Source organism: Aotus nancymaae, unplaced genomic scaffold, assembly GCF_030222135.1.
Source record: "Aotus nancymaae isolate 86718 unplaced genomic scaffold, 86718_ANA_hifiasm-v0.15.2.pri h1tg000108l, whole genome shotgun sequence".
Taxonomy (NCBI): domain Eukaryota; kingdom Metazoa; phylum Chordata; class Mammalia; order Primates; family Aotidae; genus Aotus; species Aotus nancymaae.
In genome coordinates this window covers 36,834,464-36,860,701 of record NW_026988523.1, presented here as the reverse complement: position 1 = coordinate 36,860,701, position 26,238 = coordinate 36,834,464, and the positions used below count along the sequence as shown (strand labels likewise).

At 42.7% G+C, this 26,238-nt stretch overlaps 1 protein-coding gene across 5 annotated transcripts; it reads left to right on the top strand.

The window, feature by feature from the left end:
- The first annotated feature begins 569 nt into the window (after positions 1 to 569).
- Positions 570 to 25,298, top strand: FCRL4 (Fc receptor like 4). Of its 5 annotated transcripts, none has more exons than XM_012449763.2 (12): positions 570 to 666; positions 2,538 to 2,558; positions 8,131 to 8,385; positions 9,483 to 9,737; positions 10,042 to 10,326; positions 11,138 to 11,425; positions 18,013 to 18,126; positions 19,258 to 19,285; positions 20,654 to 20,784; positions 20,964 to 21,032; positions 24,288 to 24,319; positions 24,408 to 25,298. In XM_012449763.2, the coding sequence occupies exons 1-12, from the start codon at positions 636 to 638 to the stop codon at positions 24,486 to 24,488; spliced, it is 1,590 nt and encodes a 529-aa protein (XP_012305186.2). In that variant the 5' UTR covers positions 570 to 635; the 3' UTR covers positions 24,489 to 25,298. The 5 variants fall into 5 exon arrangements, with proteins under 5 accessions (XP_012305186.2, XP_021523066.2, XP_021523068.2 ...); XM_021667393.2 differs by having other exon boundaries at positions 648 to 666; positions 2,676 to 8,385; XM_021667391.2 differs by having other exon boundaries at positions 24,288 to 25,298.
- The last annotated feature ends 940 nt before the right edge of the window (positions 25,299 to 26,238 follow it).

Below are 26,238 nucleotides of genomic sequence, written 5' to 3'. Positions count from 1 at the left end.
TGCCTTCTACTCAGATCAAAAGTTGTGGCTTCCCCTGAGACTGATGAGTCAGGATATTTTCATATATGTCAGACAATGTGTGAGTTGTCTTGTGATTGAGATGTTTCATCAGATATATAGATGGCCTGCTGGATGTGTTCCAGTAGATGGATCAGGGCTCAGAGGAGGGCTTTTCTAGGTTGAATGAAAAATTTTTCATCTCTGGGGAGATTCAGGGACATCCTTGGTTTATGTGCATTTCAACAGGCCTGCAATCTTACATCATCTCTGGTAGCAGTGAGAATAGGTTGTGATTTCCTTGAAAGACAGAGGCTGGAGAGTTCTGAAAATATAGTGACCTTAGCCTTGAGAAGTGATTCACACTAGAATGTCACAGCAGTACTTAAATAATTCTATTAAATTTTTATTGCCGTGGTCTGGATTCTCTCACACTGGGCAACATTGCTATCGGGTGTTTTCAGAAAGATTCCTCTACTTCCCCTTTCACTTCATTATCTCAATCAGTTTTATGCAAAGAAGAAGCTTACTGAACTCTGCCTGGTGCAGGTGTAGCCAAGTGCTACTTGGGCAATCTGGGCTGGCCTGCCTTGTCTCCTAAGAACTCCTCCTTCTCTGACCACCTGGAGCAGGCTTCCATGCTGCTGTGGACGTCCTTGCTGGTCCTTGGTAAGTAATGGAGAAGAGGCCTCTGCTTGCTGCAAAGCTGAGCCTTGCCATGAGCAAAAGTCCTCTTTTCTGAGCTGCTGAAATCATGGATTTTTACTCCCATTTCAGAACAGCAGAAAAGGAACAAAAAGGAAAGACAACGATTTACTGGTAGAAAGGGAAAAATGATAAGAACTGATTTCCAAAGATGCCTTTCTCATCTGCTTTTGCTATTAATTGCCTGTGGAAAATCATTTTTACCCCAAAATGGGCTTGTTTATATAAAAAGAAACCTATGGCTAGGTTCAGTTCGTAAGTCACACAGATCATGAGGACCTAGAGGAAAAGATTAACTGAGTTCCTTGTGAAGGACCATATCCTAATTGTGAACTCAGGTAGAAGGGATCATCTGCTGAGAATAGTTATTTCCTTCTCTGTATTCTGAGATCAAACCTGCTCTGATGTTTGCAAAGAGCATGAGAAGAGAAGAAATAAGATGGTTTTCCATTGATGCTTTTCTTCCCGCTTTTGTACTACTTGTCAGTGTTTGTCCAAATGAGGCACTGATTTCCTAGTAGCTCAAGCTAGGGAATTAAAGAACAATCAGTCTGCTGTACATTAAATATTTATTAAGCTTATTTGTCTAGTTCCCACCTGATCCCCAGACCCCAACTAAGGGAGGTTCTGTTAGTGTGACTGGCACATGATGAGAACTAAGGAGCGAATGGATGGGTATACATGGCATACCACACTGGCAGGCACCACAGAGGATACAGAGACCTGAAGGACACAAATTCTGCCCTCAAGAGGTGACATTCTGAATAGAACATCAACCTACACCTGCAAGAACACCTGTCTTGACAAGATGAGGAAAAATATTACACAAATAGTTATAGTTAATGTGTAAGGATGTCAATTAATTTTCGCTGAGCCCTGACTCCATCTCACTTTTCTTTTTCTTTTTTCTGAGACAAAGTCTCACTTTTGTTGCCCAGGCTGGAGTGCGGTGGCATGATCTCAGCTCACTGTAACTTCCACCTCATGGCTTCAAGTGATTCTACTGCCTCAGCCTCTTGGGTAGCTGGGATTACAGGCACCCGTCACCATGCCTGGGTAATTTTTGTATTTTTAGAAGAGACAGGGTTTCACCACCTTGGCCAGGTTGGTCTTGAACTCCTGACATTGTGATCCACCCGCCTAGACCTTTCATTGGGATTACAGGCATGAGCCACCACGCCTGGCCTTACATTTCACTTTTCTAAGGGTGTCCCACATAGAAATTTATCCAATTCTCTAACAATTGATCAGGTGGAACTCTTATAACTCCCAATTACAAATGAGGATATGAAAGCACAAAGATGTTGGTCTTATTCCTAAGATTTATGCAGCTAGGACAGTAGCAGAGTCAGGATTCAAACCCATAATCTAACTTTGGAAACTATGTTTTTGACTACTACCCCCTACTGTCTGTCTTATTTTGAGTTCCAAATTAGCTATGATAATAAGTGTTCTGAATCAAGAGAAGAGGGACCAGCGGCAGCCCCATACTAAAAAATTAATGACAGCAGCCATTAACTGAAATCTTACTAATCTAACTCATTACAGTAATACTATGAGGTCGCTTTTATGAGCCTCATTTTTCAAATGAGAAATCTAAGACTTGAAAGTTCATGTGGTTTGCCCCGGGTCATACAGTTAAAATTCAAACCACACTGTCTGAGTCCACAGCCTGAGCGTCTGGCCGCTGTGATCCCCGACTTCTCTGGGATAGGTGGAACAGAGCATGTTTCTCTTTCTCTTGGTTGGAAGTAGCATATGAGTGTGGGGCTCTCAGGGTGAATAGTCTGGAACTCTTTGCCTGTGCTGATGGCTGGCTCTTGACTCTCTTGCAGCTCCAGTCTGTGGCCAATCTGGTAAGTCCTTATTTTCTTTGCTCTGTTGTGTCTCTAGATGTCCTAATAACTACATTTTATCTCAAATACTTACAAGAGTCCTTGTTGTCCCTTTCATCCTTTTCCTGAGGGCTGCAGAGATGTGGAAACACCTGCTGATGTGGTGACCCGGACTCTAAGAATCAGATTATTTGCGGGTCACTCTCTTAAACGAAAACTGCCATTGTGCTGGATAAACATGGCAGGGTCTGAGATATGCATCACAGAATCCACAGGAGGAGGAGCTGCCACCCCACCTGATGTGGGATTCTGGCCAAACCTGATGGAATGCATAGCATCCGAGATGAACAAGGAAGAAATGAGCCAATACTTCAGAGGGGCAGGCGGGGTCTCCAGCAGATTTTCCACTAACCATGTGTAACAAATTTATCCCAAACTTCCGCATCCCATGGAGACACACTTCTCTGTTAATAGCTCAAATCATGATGACTCTGAGTCCCCATCTATCCCACTGGTCAGCAGAAAGTCCCATCCTCCATAGGGAGCCACCGCACGGGTGTTCCGGCCATTCCTGTAGAGCACCCTGGGAGCTGCTGGAGCCAAGCGAGGGCTCTGGCCCCCTTGAGGTGCACTGTCACTGTCACTTGCAGCTCCTAACTCTGCTGTTCTTCCCCTCGTCAGTGCCATGAACACAGACTATTTCCCACACATCCTTCCTGGGACAAGATTATAACTTGGCAGACTTTGCTAATTGTTTTAGAATGGGGAAATGAAATACAAAAAAAGTGTCTGGTATTAGCTACAGCTACCGATGTGGTTAATCTCAGAGCCCACCAGCTCAGTCCCAAACACACGAAGGCCCTGAAAAGTTATGTCCCTTCCTGGCCACACGGCCACCTGCACATAGCAGGGACAGCTTCCTCAGAGCAAAGAAGAGTCTAGTTGCACACACCAAAGGAAATAAATTCTCCTTCCCTCCAGCAGACCTATCATCTAAGTCTCAACTGCCCCACATCCAGATGCTTCTCAGGAACATAGCTGGTAGGGATTTCTAGTCTCTCAGCAGAAACACAGCCCCATCCCCACTGAAGACATAGGGTATTCAGTCCAAATTTTTAAAGACAGAATTTTATTTTTAAAAGGTGTCTGCAGAGGCCAGGCATGGTGGCTCATGCCTGTAATCCCAGCACTTTGGGAAGTTGAGGTGGGTGGACCACTTGAGGTCAGGAATTTAAGAAGAGTCTGGCCAACATGGTGAAACCTCATCTCTACTAAAAATACAAAAAATTAGCTGGGCATGATGGTGTGTGCCTGTAATCCCAGCTACCTGGGAGGCTGAGGCAAGAGAATTGCTTAAACTCAGGAGGCAGAGGTTGCAATGAGCTGAGATGAGGCCACTGCACCCAGCCAGGGTGAGCAAGATTCTGTCTGGGAAAAAAAAAAAAGTGTGCAGAGACACACAGATATTTTACCTTACCCAACAGAACATTTAGCTTCTTCATGTAAAACATGCAGTCAGGTTATTTTAGTTTTCTTTTTTTTTACTCCCAAACAGAGAAAGGGCATTTTCTTCACACTTAGCTGTAACTAAAAGATCTATTTGGGAAGTTCTTCTGGACAAAGGCAAGAAGGTTTCAAGTTTTAAGCTTGAAAAAGCAATTTTCTATAAGTTCTTAAATGTAGACAGTCTTTGTCTAAGTAAAAAAGATTCCAAGAAGAAAATAATTTAAAGTGATTCCATTTAAAATTTTGTAGAAAATAGCAATTCCCAAAATTGAGATTGTATTGTTTAAGGTTAATACAAATGAAATACAAATATTTTATTGTTTAAAATTAATACAAATGAAAACAGAAGTTACATTACCGTAGGCAATTTGTAGGACAAAGCATGAATCGAATATCGATTTTTTAAAAAAAGTGGTAGCTGCCACAGCTCCAGCCATCATGACTTTGTTCAAGGCAGAAAGTGGGGAGAAGTGGGGAGGCAGGTGGAGTAGGGAAGTGAAGCTGTGAAAGAGCTCCCAGTGTGCATATCTTCTTTCAAATAAAAGGAAAACTTTTCCCAGAATCCCTATTCCTTTGTCCATCCCCTCACATCATTTCTCTGACATTCCTTTATTCAGACCTAGATCCTGTAGGTGGGAAAGTTAGTACTTCATTTTTTCAAACACGTTAGTGAGCGACAGGTTAGAGAGAAGAGCATTGGGACCGACTTTTGAAAGCCAAACAAGTGTTTTCCCTATGATCGATTTTTCCTTTGTAACTGTTAATAGGTCTTTCTCTGCCACACTCTTCAGTGATTTTGTGAGTCATCAGAGCAGTGGTTCCACATAACTTTTACCAAGTTTATGAATTACTGCATCTTCAGCAGAATCTAAAATAGCAATCAATTTTCATTTGTATACCCACTGAAAGATTAGCCTACCAAGGCACTGATCTTGGAGAAGGCTAGATAGTAGTATTAAATTGGGCAGGTTGTTTGAGCGATGTTTCCAATAGTGAATAATTTGTGTTGTAATTGCTGTTATTGTTAGCCGGCACAAAGTCAGAGCTACAAAACTCAGAAAATAAACATTCAGATTAAAAAGAGTCTCAGCAACAGCTTCTTGTTAGAAGATATATAATTAAAAACAGAATCTTCTCCCAACTCAGAAATCCTTTCTCCACAAGGGTAGTAGAGAAAGGAAATATTTGTATTATTGAATAAGCAATAAGCCAGAATATGATGAGCATCACAGGCAACCCACTAAGAAGCTGCAAAGACAGAAAGGAATTCCACCCCCTCAAACAGCCAATTAGATACAGCCCATTCATACGTGTTTTCAAGATAAACAATAACTAGGCCTCAAGGAAGAGGGCCTGACAACACCTTTTCTCCCACTAGTTCATTTTAACTTTATTCCGGTAACTGGGGAGACAACCTGTCTTAAGTAACTGAAGGGAAACAAACTTCTTTGTGGTTGTTGTTGTTGTTCTTTATGCTTTGGTGTCATGTTTAAAAACACATTGTTAAGTCCAAGGTCATGAAGACTTATTCTTGTGTTTTCTTTAAAGAGTTCTATGTGGGAGGTCTTATATTTAGGTCATTTATCTATTTTGAGTTAATTTTTTTATGTACTCTGGGGTACATGTGCACATCCCGCATCCCGCAGGATTGTTGCATAGGTGCATACATGCCATGGTGGTTTGCTGTCTCCATCTCCCACCCCCCCACCTAGCCCAGTGAGTGTTGTTCTCTTCCCTGTGCCCAAGTGTTCTCATTGTTCATCACTCGCCTATGAGTGAAAACATGAGGAAACAAACTTCTATCTTTACAACAGCAGGTAGGTTTGCACATTGGAGAAAGCCCATCAAAGTTAGATACTTGCCCTCCCATAGGAACTGAGAGACAGGGTAACTATCTCTCTAGATACTTGTATTCAAAAAGGTGTTTCCCAGGACTTTCCTGGGTTGGGAGTCAGGCAATAGGCTTATTTAACCAATGTAAACATTTATATGCATTTGAAAAGGAGAGAGAAAGAAATTCTGAAAGAGGAGGAGAAGTCTCTTACTTTTGGCAGGGAGAATTAAGCCTCTTATTTTTAATTTGTGTTATCCTTGCCTTCTTCAGTTTCTTTACACCAATGCTTCAAAGATTGTAGGGCCTAATTTCATGTAGGATTAGTGTTTTATTGTCATGAGAGAGTGCCTTTGAGGTCTGGGGAGTTAGGAGCATCTAGCTCCCTGTATTCTTATTTTCTGCAGCTACCTGAATATATTTCTTATGTCAGACACAGCCTGCCCACCTCTCCCATACATACTTCTTGTCAGTAAAAATGTTACTTAAGCCCCTTTTCATAACTGTCTAATTGACCCCCAAATTCTATACTCACTCCATCTACAACTCCTATCCCATCTCATGTTCATGCTACATGTAGAGGAGGGATAAATTTCTCTCTACCTATCTTAGTTTTGAAGAGAACCAAAATATTTCACCCCCAAATATGGCCACCTGGTATAATGAGTATTTTAAATTGAAGGCCCTTAAAGATCAACAGAAGAAACTTTTCCCCTATCTACCTAAAGACCAAACCAACCCACCAGTAAGAGCAGTTGTTTTTCCTCCCCTCCCTGCTATCATCCTCGAATGTAGAGAAGACTGAAGGGTGTAGACACAGATGAACAGACCCTATCATAAGAAAATGTCTATCCTTCAGGCTCATTTAGCTTCCAAATAAAACCATTTATCCATTAATTACCCTAGTCATTATGTGTTGCCCCTCAAAAGAGTTACCCACATTACCCCTCTCCCAAAACCCCTCTAAAAATGGCTGGGTAAGTATCTGGGCCCCACTGGCATATTTGGGGAATCACTTTGTAATTCTTCCCTGTACATGTTGATAAATTTGTAGGCCATTTCTCCTACAAATGTGCTTTTCATCAGTTGATATTTCAGCAGACCTTAAGAGGGCAAAGAAAAAGTCTTCTCTTGATTCCTACAAGTTAATTTTCTGGGATCCATAAATTGTCTTGATAAAAGACAGATTAACAAGTGTACATACACACGGGAGTTTGCAAAGAAAAACATGGCTCAAGGAGGCAGCCAGATGACTGAGATTTACACAGGTTGAATATCCCTCATTTGAAAATCTGGAATCCAAAATGCTCCAAATTCTGAAACTTTTTAACCACTGACATGAGGATCAAAAGAAATGCTCACTGGAGCATTTCAGATTTCAGATTTTTGGTTTATGCATATGTTCCGAGATCTGAAAAGAACTCAAACTCCAAAACCCTTCTGTCCCCAAGTATTTTGAATAAGGTATACTCAGCCTGTACACCATCTTAGACTAAACAAAGGAAAAGGAGTTTTGGGTTTCTGGGTGGGGGAGGAAAGGTGTGGCAGGTTGACTAGGAAAACCATGGTAAACAAGGTTTAAGTGAATATTTAAGTGAAACAAAGTTTAAACAATATTTAAGTGAATGCCTTCTCTATTGATGAAAGTTGTTAAGAGTCTTCCTCTTCCTGGTATGGGAGAGGGAGACACATTTACAAAAGGAAATTTCATTTATAAGTGAAAATTTCTTTTTTTATTTATAAAGGAAAACGTGTGCCTTGTTTTTAGAACTTTTCCTATTTCTGGTGATTCTCCATGGCCTTTAGCTCAAAATAATTTATATGCCAAAGAGACAAACCTGGAGATGGCATTTTCTAGTACCCTTCACACACAAGAACTCATCTTAGAGAGGTCTCTGTAACACCAGGATCCCAGGTGGGAGCCCAGGAGAAATACAGTTTCCAACTATCTACCTGAGGACCTGGCTCACTGAAACAAGTAAGAGAGCTTGTGAGCCTGCCATCATCCGTCACTGCTGAGTGGATCCTGCTAGAGCTGCCCTCCCTCTGAAAGGCCAGTCTGCTGCTGTAGACCACTGAGCAGCCACTGCACCTGGGAGGAGGTGAACACAGCTCACCTGTAACCTGGGGAAACAGAAGTCGTCCTTGGGCCTCTTAGGATCTCCCATGCCATGTCCTCCAGTGTAACCCACACAAGCCACTGCAGCTGGGACTGCAGGCACCTCCACCTCAGACCCATTACTCTTTCCTCCTCAGCAGCTGCACACAAACCTGTGATTTCCCTCCATCCTCCATGGACCACAGTCTTCAAAGGAGACAGAGTGACTCTGACTTGCAATGGATTTCACTTCAATGCAACAGAGAAAACAAAATGGCATCATCTGTACTTTAGGAGAGAAACTTTGACCCTAACCCCAGGAAACACCCTCGAGGTTCGGGAATCCGGAGATTACAGATGCCAGGCCCAGGGCTCCCCACAAAGTGACCCTGTGCACTTGGTCTTTTCTTCAGGTGAGAAAGAAGAATTAGTTGAAACTTTATAAATGGGTTCGGTTTGTCTTAACTCCCTGGAGGTTCTACAAACTGGGGTCTTTTATTCCTCTCTAACACTCAATCCAAGCTACTTCAGTTTCACGTTCTCCCTCAATGTGTACAAAAGATTTTCAAACTACTATTGAAACTTGAGTTTAAATGGTTAATATTAATCAACATCCCCACACACCATCCCCACACATTTACACAGTCAAGGAAATGAGTTAGCTTTAGGGATCACAAAAATGAAGCTGTCTCAGATCCTGCCCTGCAGGGCTTTAATAGCCTCATAAGGGAGGAATTAAACACACATAAATGTACTGAGGACGAAAGTGCCACCAAAGCAGCTCAGAGGTGGGAAATCTCCAATCTAAGGCTTTTCATCCCCACCCGTTGTGACGTGTGCCCTCCTCATTCCTAGTTTTCCTTCTGCTTGGCATCAAGTTCCCACATCTCCTCCTGTCCAGTTTTACCTGATTGATGAGGATTTTTGTCACTTCCAAGGGCATGGTCTACAGTACTAGCCATTCAACACAGTCATCTAAGACAGAAGGGTTATAGCTAATCTCAAATTAAAATCATTACAATCTGAACAGCACGGAATTTCCATAGGACCACATCCACTGTCCCTGATACCTAGACTGTGTCTCTGACGAGAATCCTGCTATAAAACACACTCCAATGCATGGGAAGAGTTCTGTGCATAGTTCTCCAAGTGCTACTTCCTTCATAGCTCCTGCTCTGAGACTCGGTGAGCAGGTTGGTGTTAAATTCTGCTGTACTCGATCATGTCAGGGATTCTGATCACACCTCCTCTCAGCTTTTATTCTCCACATTAGAATCCTTATCTTTGGAATCTGACCGTGAATGCTTAAGTAGACGTGTCTCAGATTTATTTAGGAATTGTACCTGAAGCATGTTACACTGATTTAGAAGGAGTTTTTGAGCTTGGATCAGGAGATTGCATCCTGTGGAAGAAAGAAGAAAACAATAAAACCTTTGTAATTTAAGAGACATGGAGGAAGGAGGCAGCAGGAGTGCTTTGAATGATCATCTCTTCTCTGTGTCTTTTCCAGGCTCCTTAATCCTGCAGGCCCCATATTCTGTGTTTGAAGGCGACACATTGGTTTTGAGATGCCAGAAAAGGAGGAACACGAAATTGACTGCTGTGAAATATACTTGGAATGAAAAAATTATTTCCAAATCTAATAAAAGCTGGGATCTTCTTATCCCACAAGCAAGTTCAAATAACAGTGGCAATTATCGATGCTTTGGATATGGAGACAAAAATTTTGTATTTAAATCAAATAACAAAATGATTAAAATTCAAGGTAAATCTTTCACCTCATATAAATTTTGTTAGTAATGTCAGGGTTAGGAAACTGAGCATGTAAGGAAGGAATTTATGGATTACTATTGAAACTCTGAATAGATGATAGGCACAAGTCCTCTAAGAGGCAGAGAAAGTAGGGTAATTGGATCTGAATAAACCTGTGGAAGAAAAATGTGGTAGAGGGCTTGATAAGTTTGTCTTGCTGTGTGTCTAACGTTTCCTGGGACTGAGCATCCAAACCTGTCTCTCACAGAGTGCTAAATACTCTTGTGCTCAGAAATTGATTTACCTCTTCTCTCTAGAACTCTTTCCACATCCAGAGCTGAAAGCCACAGACTCTCAGCCTACCGAGGGGAGTTCTGTAAACCTGAGCTGTGAAACACAGCTTCCTCCAGAGCGGCTGGACACCCCACTTCACTTCATCTTCTTCAGAGATGACAGGGTCATCCTGTCAAACTGGAGCAAGTCCCCGGAACTCCAGATCCCAACCATCTGGAGAGAAAACTCGGGATCCTATTGGTGTGGTGCTGAAACAGTGATCGGTAGCGTCCACAAGCGTAGTCCCTCGCTACAGATCCACGTGCAACGTGAGTGTTGGAGAGCCAGGCACCTTCCCTGCCTCTCTCTGCCCCTTGGGCTCTGTAGGAATGGGGACTATGTAGAAGAGATGGATTTTATCATCCTGACAGAGGCACCAGACTTAGGCCAAAAAATGAAGTACTACAATACAAGAAATACATGACTACTTTTCTACCTCCATTTTCCTAAAAACTCAGTCTTCCTTTGAAACTCTATCACTTCAGAATCACAGTTGACTCATGGAGTTAGGTTTGAGAGCTATGGAAAACAAAACAAAACAGGAAAACAAGGTTCCCTGCTAGGGAGTTGGCAGATTCTAGAATGCTAGGTCTTGGGGGAAACTATTTAGAAGGCAAGCATCTACCTTTTCCTATTCAGTAGCTACAAACAATGTGAGTGTTGATGATGTGTACAGCAGAAGAGAAGGGGAGATAGATAGACCCAATAAGTATCACTTAGGTACCAAATTAGGACTTTTAAAAACAGATGTGGTCCAGCCAAGTGCCATGATGGCCACTATTGCTATCACCTCTCCCTCAAAACAACTCAGACCTCCAGCCAAGATGTCAGACAAAACCCAAATGCTTCCTCTGGGTTAGTCCTTTTTTCTTTCCTGGGGCCTTGTATATCAGGATGGAAAGCTTGTCACGTTTAGTGATATTCTCAGCCCTAAATTCACAGTCTGTCGGCCACCATGCTAGTACCTGCTGAAGAGTCTATCTTGAAGTCACATAAAAAGTGACCCTGCTCAACACCCCAGCTATCCAGCCCTGCCCTCCTTCACACCTGGCCTCCACCTGTGGTCTCATTTTCACATAGGGATCCCTGTGTCTGGGGTGCTCCTGGAGACCCAGCCCTCAGGGGGCCAGGCGGTTGAAGGGGAGACGCTGGTCCTTGTCTGCTCCATGGCTGAAGGCACAGGGAACACCACGTTCTCCTGGCACCGAGAGGACACGCAGGAGAGTCTGGGGAGGAAAACTCAGCGTTCCTCGAGAGCAGAGCTGGAGCTCCCTGCCATCAGAGAGAGCCACGCGGGGGGATACTACTGTACAGCAGACAACAGCTACGGCCCCGTCCGGAGCGCGGTGCTGAACGTCACCGTGAGAGGTGAGTTTTTATCTCTACTGACCTAATTATTTACTCTCAGCAGACTTCCTCAAATTAAGGGTGGGGATAGAGAACATTATTACCCTGTGACTCTGCTTTTTGTATTTCCATTTTGCCACGCTCCACTGTAATAAGCAATTTCTTCCGTTAGAATATTAATAACTCAGTCAGGTCAGAGTAAGGTCCTGTAGTGAGGTAATGATGGCCTGGCCGGGAGCCATTTTGCCTTTTGGAGGTGATTTTGTTTCTCTGTGCTTGAATCCATTGCGTGTTAATCTTCAAGAGGAGCCTTATCTCGTCAGCAGTGTTTCTGCGTGGGGCACAGCTCTGTCACCCCACAGTGTCACCCTACAGTGTCAACTACACCTCTCCTTTCAGTCAATCATCCACACACATCAGACCAGCAGCTTCAGGTCCACAGAACCAAAAGCACAAGGCATTCCTTGACTTCATTACTGTAATAGAATCCTGAAGGATTCTCGGCAGCCAAATTGTATATGGGTCAGGAAACTCAAAAGCATGGAGAGCAGATACAGAGCCCACTTTTGTCCATTGAAAAAAGAAGCCTTACTTTGGGATCTCACAGTTTTAGCTCAATTACGTCTCTTCCTCCATCCCCAAGAAGCCACACTGGGCCAAGCTATGTTCTCACTCAGCTACCTTGGCACTAAGGAAATGGTCTCTACTGGGCTTCAATCCCTTCTCAAGCTCAGGTTTAGTTGCATCCCTGGCTCTCAAAAAAAAAAAAAAAAAAAAAAACTAAAGTCAAAGAAAAAAAGCAAGCTTTTATTAAGTTACTGCAAAGTTCAATTTCCCTGCTTTCCTATATAATAAAACTCAAAAGCGTTATCTCTATTCACTCTCCTTACTTCACCTATTTTTTTCTTAAACCCATCACCACCAGGTTTGCCTCATTCCACTAAAACTGCTAATGATCTCCATGTTTCTAAGGCCAGTAGAAAACTGTTTTCATTTTATTTGATCTACCTCCAGGTTTTGAAAGAATTGATCCTTCCCTCCTTCTCGAAACATTTTCCTCCTCGATTTCTGGGACATAACCTATTGGTATTTTACCTATTCACCAGACACTTTTTAAAGTTTTCTTTCCCAATCCTTATAACATTTCCAACTTCTGCATTTTGGGAACTACCGGGGATCTGTCCTCAGACAAGCTGTGCCCACTTTCCATATCATCTCATTTAGTCCTGTGACTTTAAATGCACTTATGATTTCTACCTATGTGTCACTCCCAAACTGAACTAAAACTTAGACCTCTAGTCTGAACTCAAGGCTCATATATTAAAGTATTTAAATCAAGTGCATAAGAACAGCTAGTTAGCGTCTCAAACAACTCATCTAAAACCAAGCTCTTGGATTTTACTTCAGAAGGTTCCTGCCTAAATCCTCCTCTCAGTAAATACAAAACTCCCTTCCCCTAGTTGCTTAGGCCAAAAATCTAAGCATCGGCCTTGCCTCTTCTTGTTTCATCCCCCATATTTAATCCACTTCCAAGTGCTAATGGCTCTACCTTCAAAACACAGCCAGACTCTGACTACTCCTCACAGTCTCCACTGCTACCACCTGGTCCAAGTCGCCGGCATTCCTTGCCTGGATCATGGCAATGACATCCTAACTGGTCTTCTGTATGTCTATTCTCAATGCAGCATCAGAGGGAACTCTTAAATCATAAGTCAGATCATGTTTCTCTTCAGCTCAGAATCCTTCCTTGGCTTCCCATGTCTTTCAGCAGATAGCCAACACCGTCTCAATGACTCACCTAGATCATCCAGGCCCTGCATGATCTAACCCTCCTGTCACCCTGGCCTCATCTCCCACCACTTTGTCTTGCCTTCTCGACTCCCACCATGCTGACCCTCTGTCTCTTCCTCAAACTTTCCAGGCCCAACCCCACCTCAGGGCCTTTACACTGCAACCTCCCTGATATCCTCATGCTCACTTCTTCACTTCCTCCAGAACTCTACTCACTTTGTCAGTCTTTTCCCGACCACGCTCTGTAACATGGCAGTCCTCTTTCCAGCTCTTGCTCTCCTGGTCCTGCTTAATTCTCCCATCGCAGCACTTATCACCAACTCCCAGGCCATGAATGCCCTTATCTGTTTGTTGCCTTCTCCCAGGTGTCCCATATCAGCCTCATGCAGGTGGATCCTTCTTTTTACTACTGTTGTATCCTGAGTGCCTGGAATAGTGCTTGACTCAGGTATTCAGTAAACATCTGCTGAATAAATGAGTATTGTGCATATCATCTCTGTTGATCATAGTAACAATCCTATGAAGACATTATTATCTCCATTCTACAGAAGGGAAAGAACAACTCAGAAAGGTTTGGTGATTTGTATAAAGCCACAGAGCTTACACATGGCAGTCTAGATTTGAACCTTGATGCAGTCATTTAGCTCAGAGATACAGAGAGCCATGTCAAAGCTCTCCAAAGAAATACCACACAGTCAAATACCCACTGTCAACCATGCTAAATAGGCAGACAGCTGCACTGTTTATATGAGGTCATCTCTGACAGTCAGAGACATAAACCTGAACAGCTTAGTCAGAGGCTCTGGCAAGGGGTTGCTATGCTAACGGCCCAGATGCTGCTCAACTTTCCCTTCAGCTCCCTCGAAGCAAGTCTTGTGATCAAGCAGGCCCTACCAGGCTAAGAGACTGAGGTGTTTCCCCAGAACTAAGTGCCACAGCAGTCTGCCTCTCAGTCTGGGAACAACAATGGGTATAATTCCCAGCAGAGAAGGACTGAGACTGAGCTAATGTCATTTTTTTTTTTTTTTTTTTTTTTTTTGAGACAGAGTTTCACTCTTGTTACCCAGGCTGAAGTGCAATGGCGCGATCTCGGCTCACCGCAACCTCCGCCTCCTGGGTTCAGGCAATTCTCCTGCCTCAGCCTCCTGAGTAGCTGGGATTACAGGCACGCGCCACCATGCCCAGCTAATTTTTTGTATTTTTAGTAGAGACGGGCTTTCACCATGTTGACCAGGATGGTCTCGATCTCTTGACCTCGTGATCCACCCGCCTCGGCCTCCCAAAGTGCTGGGATTACAGGCGTGAGCCACCGCGCCAGGCCCACTAATGTCATTTTAATGATTTTTTTTTTTTTAAAGACGAGGTCTCCCTCTGCTGTCCAGACTGGAGTTCAGTGGCATGATCTTAGTTCACTGCAGCCTTGACTTCCTGGGCTGAAGCAATCCTCCCACCTCACCCTCTCAAGTAGCTGGGACTACAGGCATGTGTCACCATGCTCAGCTATTATTTTTTAATTTATTTTTTCATAGAGAAAGGTTCTCACCATGTTGCCCAGTCTGGTCTTGAATTCCAGGGCTCAATGGCATTTCAACAATCAGATTAGGGAAGGCAAAGAAGGCATTAGCAAAATTGCAAGCTGCCAAGGGCACCCTCTGAAGACTCCTGAATGCCCTGAAATCCAGAATAACACTGATGGTAGAGGGTGTTTCTTCTACAGGAAGCCTCTTATTCTGAAAAGTTTACCCCAGGAAGCTCAAAGATTATAATCTCTGAGGAGATAACAGTGAATCTGTTGGTAAGTACAAATTATTCCTCTCCCTCTTGGGGGTTAAGGTCATTAGAATGGATCAGCTTCTCCTGATCCAGGCGGTGAACTGGCCACTCCACACATATTGTTTCATTTTATTCCCACGACAACCCTGGAAAGTAGGTATCAATATCTGTTAAGAAAACAGATGATCTCAGAGATTAAACAGACATCAAGGATCCAGTAATATTTGATGGAATATTACTGGAATATGAATATGAATTTAGAATGAGTATCCTAAATCTTTTTTATTCATGGACTTTATGCAAAATCCCTGTGCTTAGAAATAGGAGAATTTACAACAGGAGAGAAACTCTGCTGTAGCTGCATGCACTGGGCTAAGGTGGGCTGTCTCAGTCAGCTTGAACTGCCACAACCAAATACCATGGACTAGGGGGCTTAAACAACAGAAATGTATTTCTTCATAGTTCTAGAGGCTGGAAGTCTGAGATTGGTGCACTAACATAATTTGGATTCTTGTGAGGGCTCTCCTTCTGGCTTACAGAAGGCTACCTGCTTGCTGTGTCCTCAAGTGGCAGAGAGAGAGAGCAGGACAACCTTTCTGGTGTTTCTTCTTAGAAGGGCACTAATCCTATCTTTGTGGCCCCACCCTCATGACTTCATCTAAATCTAATATCTTTTAAAGGCCCCATCTCCAAATACCATCACATTGGGGTTAGAGTTTCAACATATGAATCTGGGAGAGAAGGGCACAATTCAATCCATGGACTGAGGTTGTCTGGGGTAGGACTAGGGTAGCAAGCTTAACCTCTGGAGGTGTCCTCTAAGCTAATCAGAGAGCAGCCTGAAGTTCCTGAGAGCCTAGGGCATGGTGTTAGAGCAGCCTGAAGTTCCTGAGAGCCTAGGGCATGGTGTTAGGACAACAAATAAGAGCTAGTACTTGCCTAGACATAACACTTAGATGCCAGGCACTGTTCAAAGCACTTTACATGCATTAACTCATTTACAACAGTAAATAGTTACAATCATCCCTGTAAGGCCGGTCGCCTGCCGGGAGCTCAGACACTGCCCCCCTCACCCCCGCACAGCCTAGCTCTCCCTTAAAAAAAAAAACCCCACAAAAATGCAAACGAAGTCTTGTAACTCTAGCCAATAGCAGCTGAGTCCTGTATGCAAGCGAAGTCTTGTAACTCTAGCCAATAGCAGCCAAGTCCTGTATGCAAACGAAGTCTTGTAACCCTAGCCAATAGCAGTAGAGTCTTGTATGCAAACAAAGTCTTGTAACTCTACCCAACAGCAGTCTTGCCTTTCCCACACCCTGCTCTCCCACAACCAATCAAACGCCTCCACTCCCTATAAAACCCCACGTCTGAGAGGAGTCCGTGCGACTTCTCCGGCACCCCCACCGTCGGACCACAGAACTTCACCCGGGAGCCGAATAAATCCTTTGCATTGGATCTTCTTGTGCTGGCCTCAGTTTCTTCCTTTTAAACTCGGCAAGAACCTAACAAACCTTACAATCCCCAGTTCACTGGGAAAACTGAGGCAAAGGGAGATTAAATAATTTTCCCTGGCCACACAGTGAGTAAATGGAGGAGGTGGAATTCTAACCAAACAATCTGGATTTAGAATCTGTGCCTTTCTAACTGAGGCAGATTTCAATTACATTCCCCAAAGTAGCCATTTCTTCTAGGAAACAGGGTTAACAGGAACATAGAGTAACTTGCTTTCTGCCCATTGAGTCCAGAATCCTAGACCTGGGCATGGCTGATTCTGATTTTGTACAAGCGGTTGCCCCAGCAGGCAATGGGGAAAGATTCAATACAGGATGTAGTGGCCAAGCTTCTCTGTCCTTAGATTTCTTCCCTGCTCTCCACCCTACTCCTTCAGCTGTTGAGGTTGGGAGGTTGAGCTGGCTGCCCACGGAACACCGTCTACAGGTAGAACCACTCATAGGTCAAAGGGCAGGTTTGTTGGTGTTGTCAGGAAGGGAAGGATAATGTCAGAAATGTCACCAGCCACTCCTGGCCAATGGCCCCTCTGTGCCAGAAATCATAGATGAAAATAAATGAAAATCATGGTCAGTGTTGCTGTTGTTCTACTCTCTGCATGTTCTCTGTCAATTCTGTGGTACCTGTGTCTGAGGTCTGAATTTAGTTTACCTGGGGACCAAGAATATATATGAAAAGCACCACCCCCCAAGCTCCGCCCCTCTCTCCTGCTTTTGCTCTTTAGCTCATCACCACAGGGCGTGGTATAAATTTATTTATTTGGGTATTGCTTGTCTCCCCTCCCTGGGTTATAAACTCCAGAAGAACAGGGACTTTACTGTCTCGTTCACTGCTATATTTTCAAGGGTTAGGTCAGTGCCTGGCACAGGGTAGCCTCAGTAAATATTTGCTGTATAAATGAGTAAATTGAATGAAACCTCCCTTTCTGTGGATGAAAGGTTAGAAGAATGGACCCCATGGAAACATCAAAAGCCCCTAAAATTTATTGATTGTTTGTACTTTTCCATCAGTTTTTTTTCTCTCCTGCCCTTCAGAGCGCACAAGGCACAGGCCTCTATGAGGAAGGAAGCTGATGTCATTTCATCATGTGGTCCAATGTGCTTTTTTCATGCAGAGCTTTAAAACAGAGTCTCTGTTGGTTCAAGTGGCGCCCTAATCAGTGATGAATTTTCATTCTTTCTCGGACAGTTTGCTTCCTAAGTTAGGTGCTGCCAAGCCACAGTCCCATGGTAGCTCTCCAGGTGTCTGGGGGAAATTCGTAGGAAGCCAGGTTACCAGAATACGTTAGGATTTCCCCTAAATTGTTAGTTTCTAAAATGATTCACTGAAGGTAGAGGGAGCTCTTTCCTTTTCCATGCAGGCCCTGGCCCATCCACGGTGAGCTTTCCTGGCCATAACCTGGCCCAAGATGTCTTTATGAGTCCTAGTCCTTTGGATTCTTCTCTTTTCCAGGGCTCAGTACCCAACCAAGCTGAGGAAAAGGCAATCCCAAGCCCTGAACCTCTCCACTGAGGTTCACACAGGTCCTTTTCCCTTAGTGACTCCAGGCAACAGAGATGGCCTTGTCACCGCGGGAGCCACTGGGGGGCTGCTCAGCGCTCTTCTCCTGGCTGTGGTCCTGCTGTTTCACTGCTGGCGCCAGAGGAAGTCAGGTTTGTGCTCTTCTCTTTGCCAGAGTTCCTGCCCTGTCCCTTCCCCTGAACTGAGCATGCAGCCAGCCTCAGTGGCCACCAGGCCACCACTCCCAAGTCGCCACCCCCATCGCTCACACACACTCATGTCTAAGGGGGAGTTTTGCAAATAGAGGCCGTGAATGAGAGCTGCTCATATCTAGTCTGATTGATTAAGTATCAAGTGAAAAGGAGGAAGAGTGGAATTTTTAATGTAAAGTTCCAAAAACTTTATCTGAACTGTTTACTGAGGCAGTTTCTTTGGTTCATGCCGACCGGCCAGTTGAATACTTCAGCCTATCCTAAATCCATCATAAATGGAGATTCAAAATGAACTGAAAGGCTCTGCAGAAATGACTGAGAATAAGAGCTGGCTAATTTCTATCCTTCTCTCCCCTAAGAGACTTTTCTGGGGCGGAGCTTGAGCCTGCTGTCTTACGCTCCAGCAGCCCCTCTCTCCCCAGGTCAGCCTCCGCTGCCTTACGGAGACATTTGTCCCAGGCACTGTCTGCTGCATACTTCCAGAGGCTTCTCACCTCAGCCCAGTTCAGGCTAGCTTTGGATGCCAAGAAACGTGGTGTAGAAGACAGGCACAGAACCTTTTTCAGCTCTAGAATAATTACCCACATCCTTCAACTCTGTCTCTTAATTCAATTTCAACTTTCCAGATTCTTGACAGCACCTTCTGTGTGTCCTGCATTGGGTTGGATGTAGGGAGCTTTGGATCTCTGGCCAAATCTTAGTGAGCCTCAGTCAGACCCCGATGCTCCTCTGGGCATGGCCACAGCTGTTCCTCGAAGTTCACCCACAGCTCTCTACTCTGCAAGTAACAATTTGGTTATATGTAATATTTCCTGAGGGATTTCAACACAGACTTGAGTCTTAATAAATTCTCAAACAATTGCATATTTAACTCAGGAGTGTGCAGTCCTGGCCTCAACAAATTATCTGCTTTGTTCAATCTTTCTTCACATCATTTTCAAGAAAATTCAGGACTGGGCAGGTGTTTGAATTTACTTTCTTGATGATCACTCTTAGATAGCTCCTGTATGTGAAGTATTTGAGAAAGGGCTTTCTCTGTTGACACAAATGCGTCTTTGCTTTATTTTGCAGGAGATGGTTTCTTGGGAGATGAAACCAGGTGAGACCTCAGCTTCTACCAGTTCCTTTTTTGTTTCCCAAGTACACAATATGCAAAACTGTGGGGTTACAAAATTAGGTCAAGTTATTTCTCTTTGGCCCTGTGGCTAGATACCCCCATTTTCACATTCCTTGAATTGGTCAAAAATGAAGCTTTCTAGAACTTTGTCAGCTCATAGTTTGCAACATGCAAAATAATAGATTTCTTATTTCACATTAGTCTGTTCATCTAAATGGATAATACCAAAGGTTATAAATTTTCTGGGTTGGCACAGCCTGTTTCTTGTCCTATAATTAAGTTAGACAATGTGTTCATGTGACTATGCATACAATGACTACAGACCAGATTTTCTACAAATTTTCTAGGTTTTCCAGGGAAGTCTATGTTTCTAATAATCTTCTTTTTGCACCACGCATGTATATATACTTATTCAACTTTATGTCCTTAACTTCCATTTGGAAAATACGGCCCTCTTCCTCTTTCTATGCCAGTGTCTTAGGAATTGGAGTATGGATTATGTCTAATTCCTTCTTAGATTGCACAGACATTACAATGTGAAGTACAGTGGTGCGATCTTAGCTCATGGCAACCTGCGCCTCTCAGGTTCAAGCAGTTCTTGTGCCTCAGCTTCCCAAGTAGTTGAGATTACAGCCATGAGCCAGCACATCTAGCTAATTTTTGTACTTTTAGTTTAGACAGGGTTTCACCATATTGGCCAGGTTGGTCTGGAACTCCTGGCCTCAAGTGATCTGCCCACCTCAGCTTTCTAAAGTGCTGGGATTACAGGTATGAGCCACCTCACCAGGCCAACGATAAAGTGAAGACATTTAAGCACTCTTTCCTGATAATGAAGAAGGCAGTGTATGTACATTTGAGACAGGATCTCCCTCTGTCACCCAGGCTGGAGTGCAATAGCATCATTTCAGCTCACTGCAGCCTTGACCTTCCAGGTTCAAGCAATCCTCTCACCTCAGCCTCCCAAGTATCTAGGACTACTGACGCATGCCACCAGGCCTGGCCAGCTTCATTTTATTTTGTGTAGAGACAAGATCCCACTATGCTGCCCAGGCTGGGAAGCCAATATTTTTTAACCAACCAAGAGTGATCATTCTAACTATGAGACGATGATTGTTACTATGATGTCAGAGACTCTCTATCCTTGTTTCCAGAGCTCCAGGGTTTGTTTCAAAAGAACAATCTCACTCTATATAGACCTATTGAAACTCTAAACCATCCAGGGTTTCCAGTGCCCTCTTGGCTGCTGACTTTCCCCAAATCCTCTTTCTCCTCTGCCTCTCTCCCTGGGCATCTCACTATCCTGCATGTTATAATGTTCCAGGGATTATTATGTATTTCTGTGTCTCACAGGATCCCTCCCACTCCGGGGCCAGGAGAGTCCTCCCATTCCATTTGCCCTGCCCAGGTGGAACTTCAGCGGTTGTATGCCAATGGTGAGGGTTCCCCTCTAGAAAGCTGTTCCTGGCCTCAGCCATGGAAAGGTAATATGCTTTCAGCCCTGGGAAATGCCCCTGGACTCCCTAAAGTGTCCCAAATCCAGATATTCCCAGATAATTGTTCCATTGTGTGTCCAAGAAGAGTGGAGGTGATGCTTAGGAAGAGGCATCTGTAGCACTTTAATACTAACAGAAACAGCCTTGAAAATGTCTTTTATTTCCAGTACATCCCAAAGAGGAAGATTTGATATACTCTGAGATCCAGATTATTCGACTGGGAGAAGAAGGGGAAGGTACGTCTCTGGGAAGAGGTTCTGGCTGCAAACTACATTCATTCATTCATTCATTCATCAACAAATATTTACTGAGGACCTCCTATGTGCTAGGTACTATTGCAAGTATTGGAAGTTAACTAGCAAACAAAGCAGACAAAAATCCCTGCAGTGGGGAGCTTAGATTCTAAGAAGGAAAGATAGACACTGAAATACACATGGTATACTTTTGCTGATGATCGGGATGAAAATAAAGCTTCCTTCTGATAGATACTGTGATCACTATAGTGTATGTACTAAGGTCGCCCTTAGGTCTGAATGAATAAATGTTTGTAAGATGTCTACTATGTGGTAGGCATTGTGCTGAGAATATTTATACATATATATCATATATATGTACATATGCATGGCATTTTTAAATTAAGTGCTGGAAAATGTGATTTTTACAGTATTGTATTCCTCTAATTACTGTCAAATTTTAAATTTTATTCTGGAGCAAGTAAGTTATTTGGAATGAATTGGATCATTTTGAGGCTTGCTTTTAAGCTTTATAAGGGTGAATCTCAAACAACCTTTACAGAAGGGTTAATCTAGCCCGATAGTAAAGCGATGCATTTCTGGGGATTCTACACCAGATGGTCCATGAATTACAAGATCTGCATCAGTTTCTGGTATTACTTTGCCTCTTCTTTTCTGGCGGTTCTTACCCTGGCCTAAGATACTTTCCTCTTACAAATATGCCTATCAGTATTCAGCCAAAGACTTAAGAAGAACTCTCTGCAGACCTCTGGAGCTTTCAATCTGCATTCCTCCTATCTCTCTGGTACTGTCCTGCAAATTGTAGCTGCTTCAGTAAAACAGAACTGTTGGTCTCTGTTGCTTCAAGTCAGCAAAGCTTCAAGCCAGAAGCCAGGCTCTGTCTGAACTCCCCAGTCCATGCACAGCTCGGTGGTAAACTGGTGCAATATGTGAAAACTACCGCTTTGTCCTTTATTCTCATTGTTTAAAATGGGAAGATATATCCAGTCCCTGTAGGTCCCTTTTGGTCAGAATAAGCCGAGTTGTCTCTTGAAGTTCTACTTCACTTCTTTAATCCTATTCAGTTCCATTTTAAGACCCACTGACGAATTGAGATCTGTTGTTAGAAAAACACTGCTCTAAGTAACTGCAACCGATGGTCCACTTTGGCTTTCTGAGGTGGGAGGTCTGTATCCCAGTATCAGGGAAATCACTTCAAAATCACTTCAGAAGTTCAAGAGGAATTTCTGAGACCTCCTTCACCTGTCTGGGGGCCACAAAATAGCAAACTCCACCTGTTACTGCCACCTCAGAAAGCCAAAGCGGAGACACAGTGGACATCAACTGATCAATCCTTCTAAAGACATCTCTTCAACAGACCTTTTAATAATTTTCCTCCCCATACTTCGTTGCTTTGATTGATTAACCTGGGTCCTTAGAGTCAAGGAAACAAACAATTCTATTTCTTGTATGAATCTACCCATGGCACCTCACTTGGGAAGTTAAAATCTCCTAGGAACTTCAGTTGTAACCTGATGCTGAAGCTATTCTATGGAAATGAAATATTATACATAAGACTCAGAGAGGTGAAGGACTTTCCAAAGGTCACAAAGCCAGTAAAAGACAAAGCTAAGACCAAGTCTTCTGTCTTGCTATATCTGCTGCATGAACAGTCTATTACTATATTTGACCAACATATATCACCTGATCCCCTGCTTTGTCTTCACTTGGTTCCCTGAGCCACCTCCATTAATCAGGATCCCCTTTGAATGGGAGAATTAGAATGGCCACAACCTTTCTTGGGTTGATTGAGTACATCTTATCTTACAGAGCTACCTTGGTCATTTTGATTTTCTTCATTAGTCTGTTCATCTAAATGGATAATACCAAAGGTTATAAATTTTCTAGATTGGCACAGCCTGTTTCTTGTCCTATAATTAAGTTAGACAATGTGTTCATGTGACTATGCATACAATGACTACAGACTAGATTTTCTACAAATTTTCAAGGTTTTCCAGGGAAGTCTATTGTTTCTAATAATCTTCTTTTTGCACCATACATGCATATATACTCATTCAACTTTATGACCTTAACTTCCATTTGGAAAATACGGCCCTCTTCCTCTTTCAATGTCACTGTCTCAGTCTTAGGAATTGGAGTATGGATTATGTCTAATTCCTTCTTGGATTGCACAGACATTACAATGTAAAGTACAGTGGTGCGATCTTAGCTCATGGCAACCTGCGCCTCTCAGGTTCAAGCAGTTCTTGTGCCTCAGCTTCCCAAGTAGTTGAGATTACAGCCATGAGCCACCACATCTAGCTAATTTTTGTATTTTTAGTAGAAATACAAAATACACTCTTTCCTTGACATATTTATCAAAACACCATTTAAGCCAAGCATTCTGTTGATGGACTTGTTATATTTCAGAAACTTGAAGTATTAATGATCTGTAGAATGGTTTCCTCACCTGTTCCTCAAGGTTTACATGAAGCCCCTGAAATCATACGCAAAGTTTTGTGCATATGACCATTATTCTGGGGAGAGTACATAGTTTTCATCATATCATTAAAAATATCTGTAACCCCAAAAGGTTTGGGGTAAGAATATGGTAACAATACAGTAAGAAACAGAGAAACGTCTAGTGCCCCGGAGTGTATGTTTTTTTCAGGCTCTATCTCTCAATAAAATTACTACACTGCTCCGATCTACCTTTTACTCTGAGACTCTTAATTTCTAATAGGCATGGTTCAACAAATCATATCTGCTGAACTTTCCCCTCACTCTGGCTCCCTCTCTAGGAAACCATGGCAGTAAAATCAAGAACTAGAGCTTGCTAATGTAGGAGAGAGTTTCTCCTCACAGGGCATACATATGGAGCACCATAATGGGAACTTGCCAAACCATTGGGGGTAGTGAGAAGACAGTGTTGTAAGTTAAGAGAGGCAAGAACTAAAACTAAGAGAAAAATAATCTCTCAATATCTGGTAGAGGAAGGGTGTGAGGTTTCTTAGTGTAGTATTGAGGGAGGACTTAACAGATCAATGGAGCTTGAAAAGAACTCGCAGAGGGCTGGGTTAAGAAATGATAGAATGGAAAGTCAGATGTATTGAAGGACATGTTAAGGGATGAGGTGGGGACACATGATAATCAATGGACAGGACCCAGTGGCTCCCAGACTCTAGGGAATCAGCTCACAGACTGAGTTCTAACTTCATCCTTATGCCCATAGTTGAGTGATTCTCTTTCTCTCCACAGCTAATATCTCCAGGACACTTCTAGAGGATAAGGTGAGTTTTATTTTCCCACTGTTTTATCTCCCCCATTACTTGCTGCCTCACACTCCCTCTCTGTTTCCACTTCTTTCTTCCATTCCAGGATGTCTCCGTTGTCTACACTGAGGTGAAGGCACAACACCCAGATAACTCAGCTGGAAAGGTCAGCTCTAAGGACGAATAACGTTATGAGAATGAAAAGTTAGGAGATTGTCCTACTCATGTGATTTGTCCCTTATCCAAAGCCCCAGGCCCAGTGAAGTCCTCATGGCCCCTGGAATGATCAACTCATTCCAGCTTTCCAATTCTTCTCACCCATATGCATTCACTCCCAGGAGTACTCATTCATCTACTCTGAAGTTGGGATGGGATGGCCTCTGAAAGGCTTCACTAAAATGGCCAGGATCCACAGTTAAGAGAAGACCCCGTATTACTTGCTGTGGACCTGACCTAACATAGCCCCTAGAGTCTGCTTTAGAGATGAGGGATAAAGAGAGAGAAGGACTGGTTTGAAAAACAGAAGCCCAAATTTTGGTGAACTAGGATTTGCACAGAGATGAAAAAGGCTGGGTGACCTGGATCTCTGCTTAATACATCTACAACAATTCTCTCACTGGAGACTCACTTGCATCCGTTTGTTTAACTGAGTGGCTGCACAGGTACTGCACAGACAATGCAAAGCCCCTTCACTTCTGCCGTCACAGCTTACACTGTCAGGATTCAGTTGCAGATAAAATAACCCACCTGAAATGGTTTACGGAGAGAGGAATTTAAAAGAGGACATCAGAAGAGCTATAGATGCAAGCTCTACGTTGCATTTCCAAAAGCAAATGATAATTATGTTAATGTCATTGGGGCAAAGACTTGCAACATTAAAGAGACACACATATAAAATTAAAAACTTAAGTAACAACTCTGTAAACCTAAATTTGAATTGAAAATATTAGTATAAACTCATAATGACCTCTGCCTTAAAAAAAAAAAAAAAAGATAAGTATTTCCTACATTTGTCCACTGAAAAGGCCTAGAAATAATTACCAACCTGTTAGCAATAAGCACTCCTTGCAGAGGTTTTATTCTCTAAATACCATTTTCTATTCAAAGGAAATAAAGTTGCTTTTTTTGTGGGAACTGTGTCTTTGAATTACTAAGTAGGTTATGTGATAATAATTCTTGCAATAAATGAAGAAAGAATGAAAGAAATAGGAAACCACAATTTCATATGGATGTTTCATGATAACACCTACTGGTTGAATAATTGACAAAAACTAGCAGCCAAATGTTATAGGTCTCCTGATGGAAGTGTACAATACCACCTGCAAAGCATCCATGCCCCCAATATTAAAACTGAATCCATTCAAGTCTTTCTAACTAAATAACTGTTTATAGAAAATGCACGGGAAAAAAAGGAACTTGTTTAAATTACATCATAGGATTGCAACCAGCAAAACACAAACTGAGGCAAAGTTCTATAGGGCAAATGACCTGGCTTCTTTAACAAATACATAGCAAAAAAAAAAAAAAAAAGAAAAGAAAAGAAAAGAAAGAAAAGAAACGGAGAGAGAAAGCAAGAGAGAAGAAAAATGAAGAAAATTAATTAGAATATTTCCAACATAAGGAAAAGACATAAAAATATTTAAGGTGACAGATATCACAATTATGCTGATTTGATCTTTACAAATTATATGAATGTATGAATTTGTCACATGTATCACCCTAAAAAAGAAAAAGAAAAGGAGAAGACATATAAATTAAATGAGACTTGAGACATATCAACCAAAAGGAATGCATGGGTCTTGTTTGGATCCTGACTCAAATCAAATTAAGAAAAAAATTACCCATGAAATACTAAGGAAAATTTGTACACTAATATTAAGAAATTGTTACATGTTTTGGATGCAAGAGTTTATTTTAGTGAATAAAAACTAAAGGAT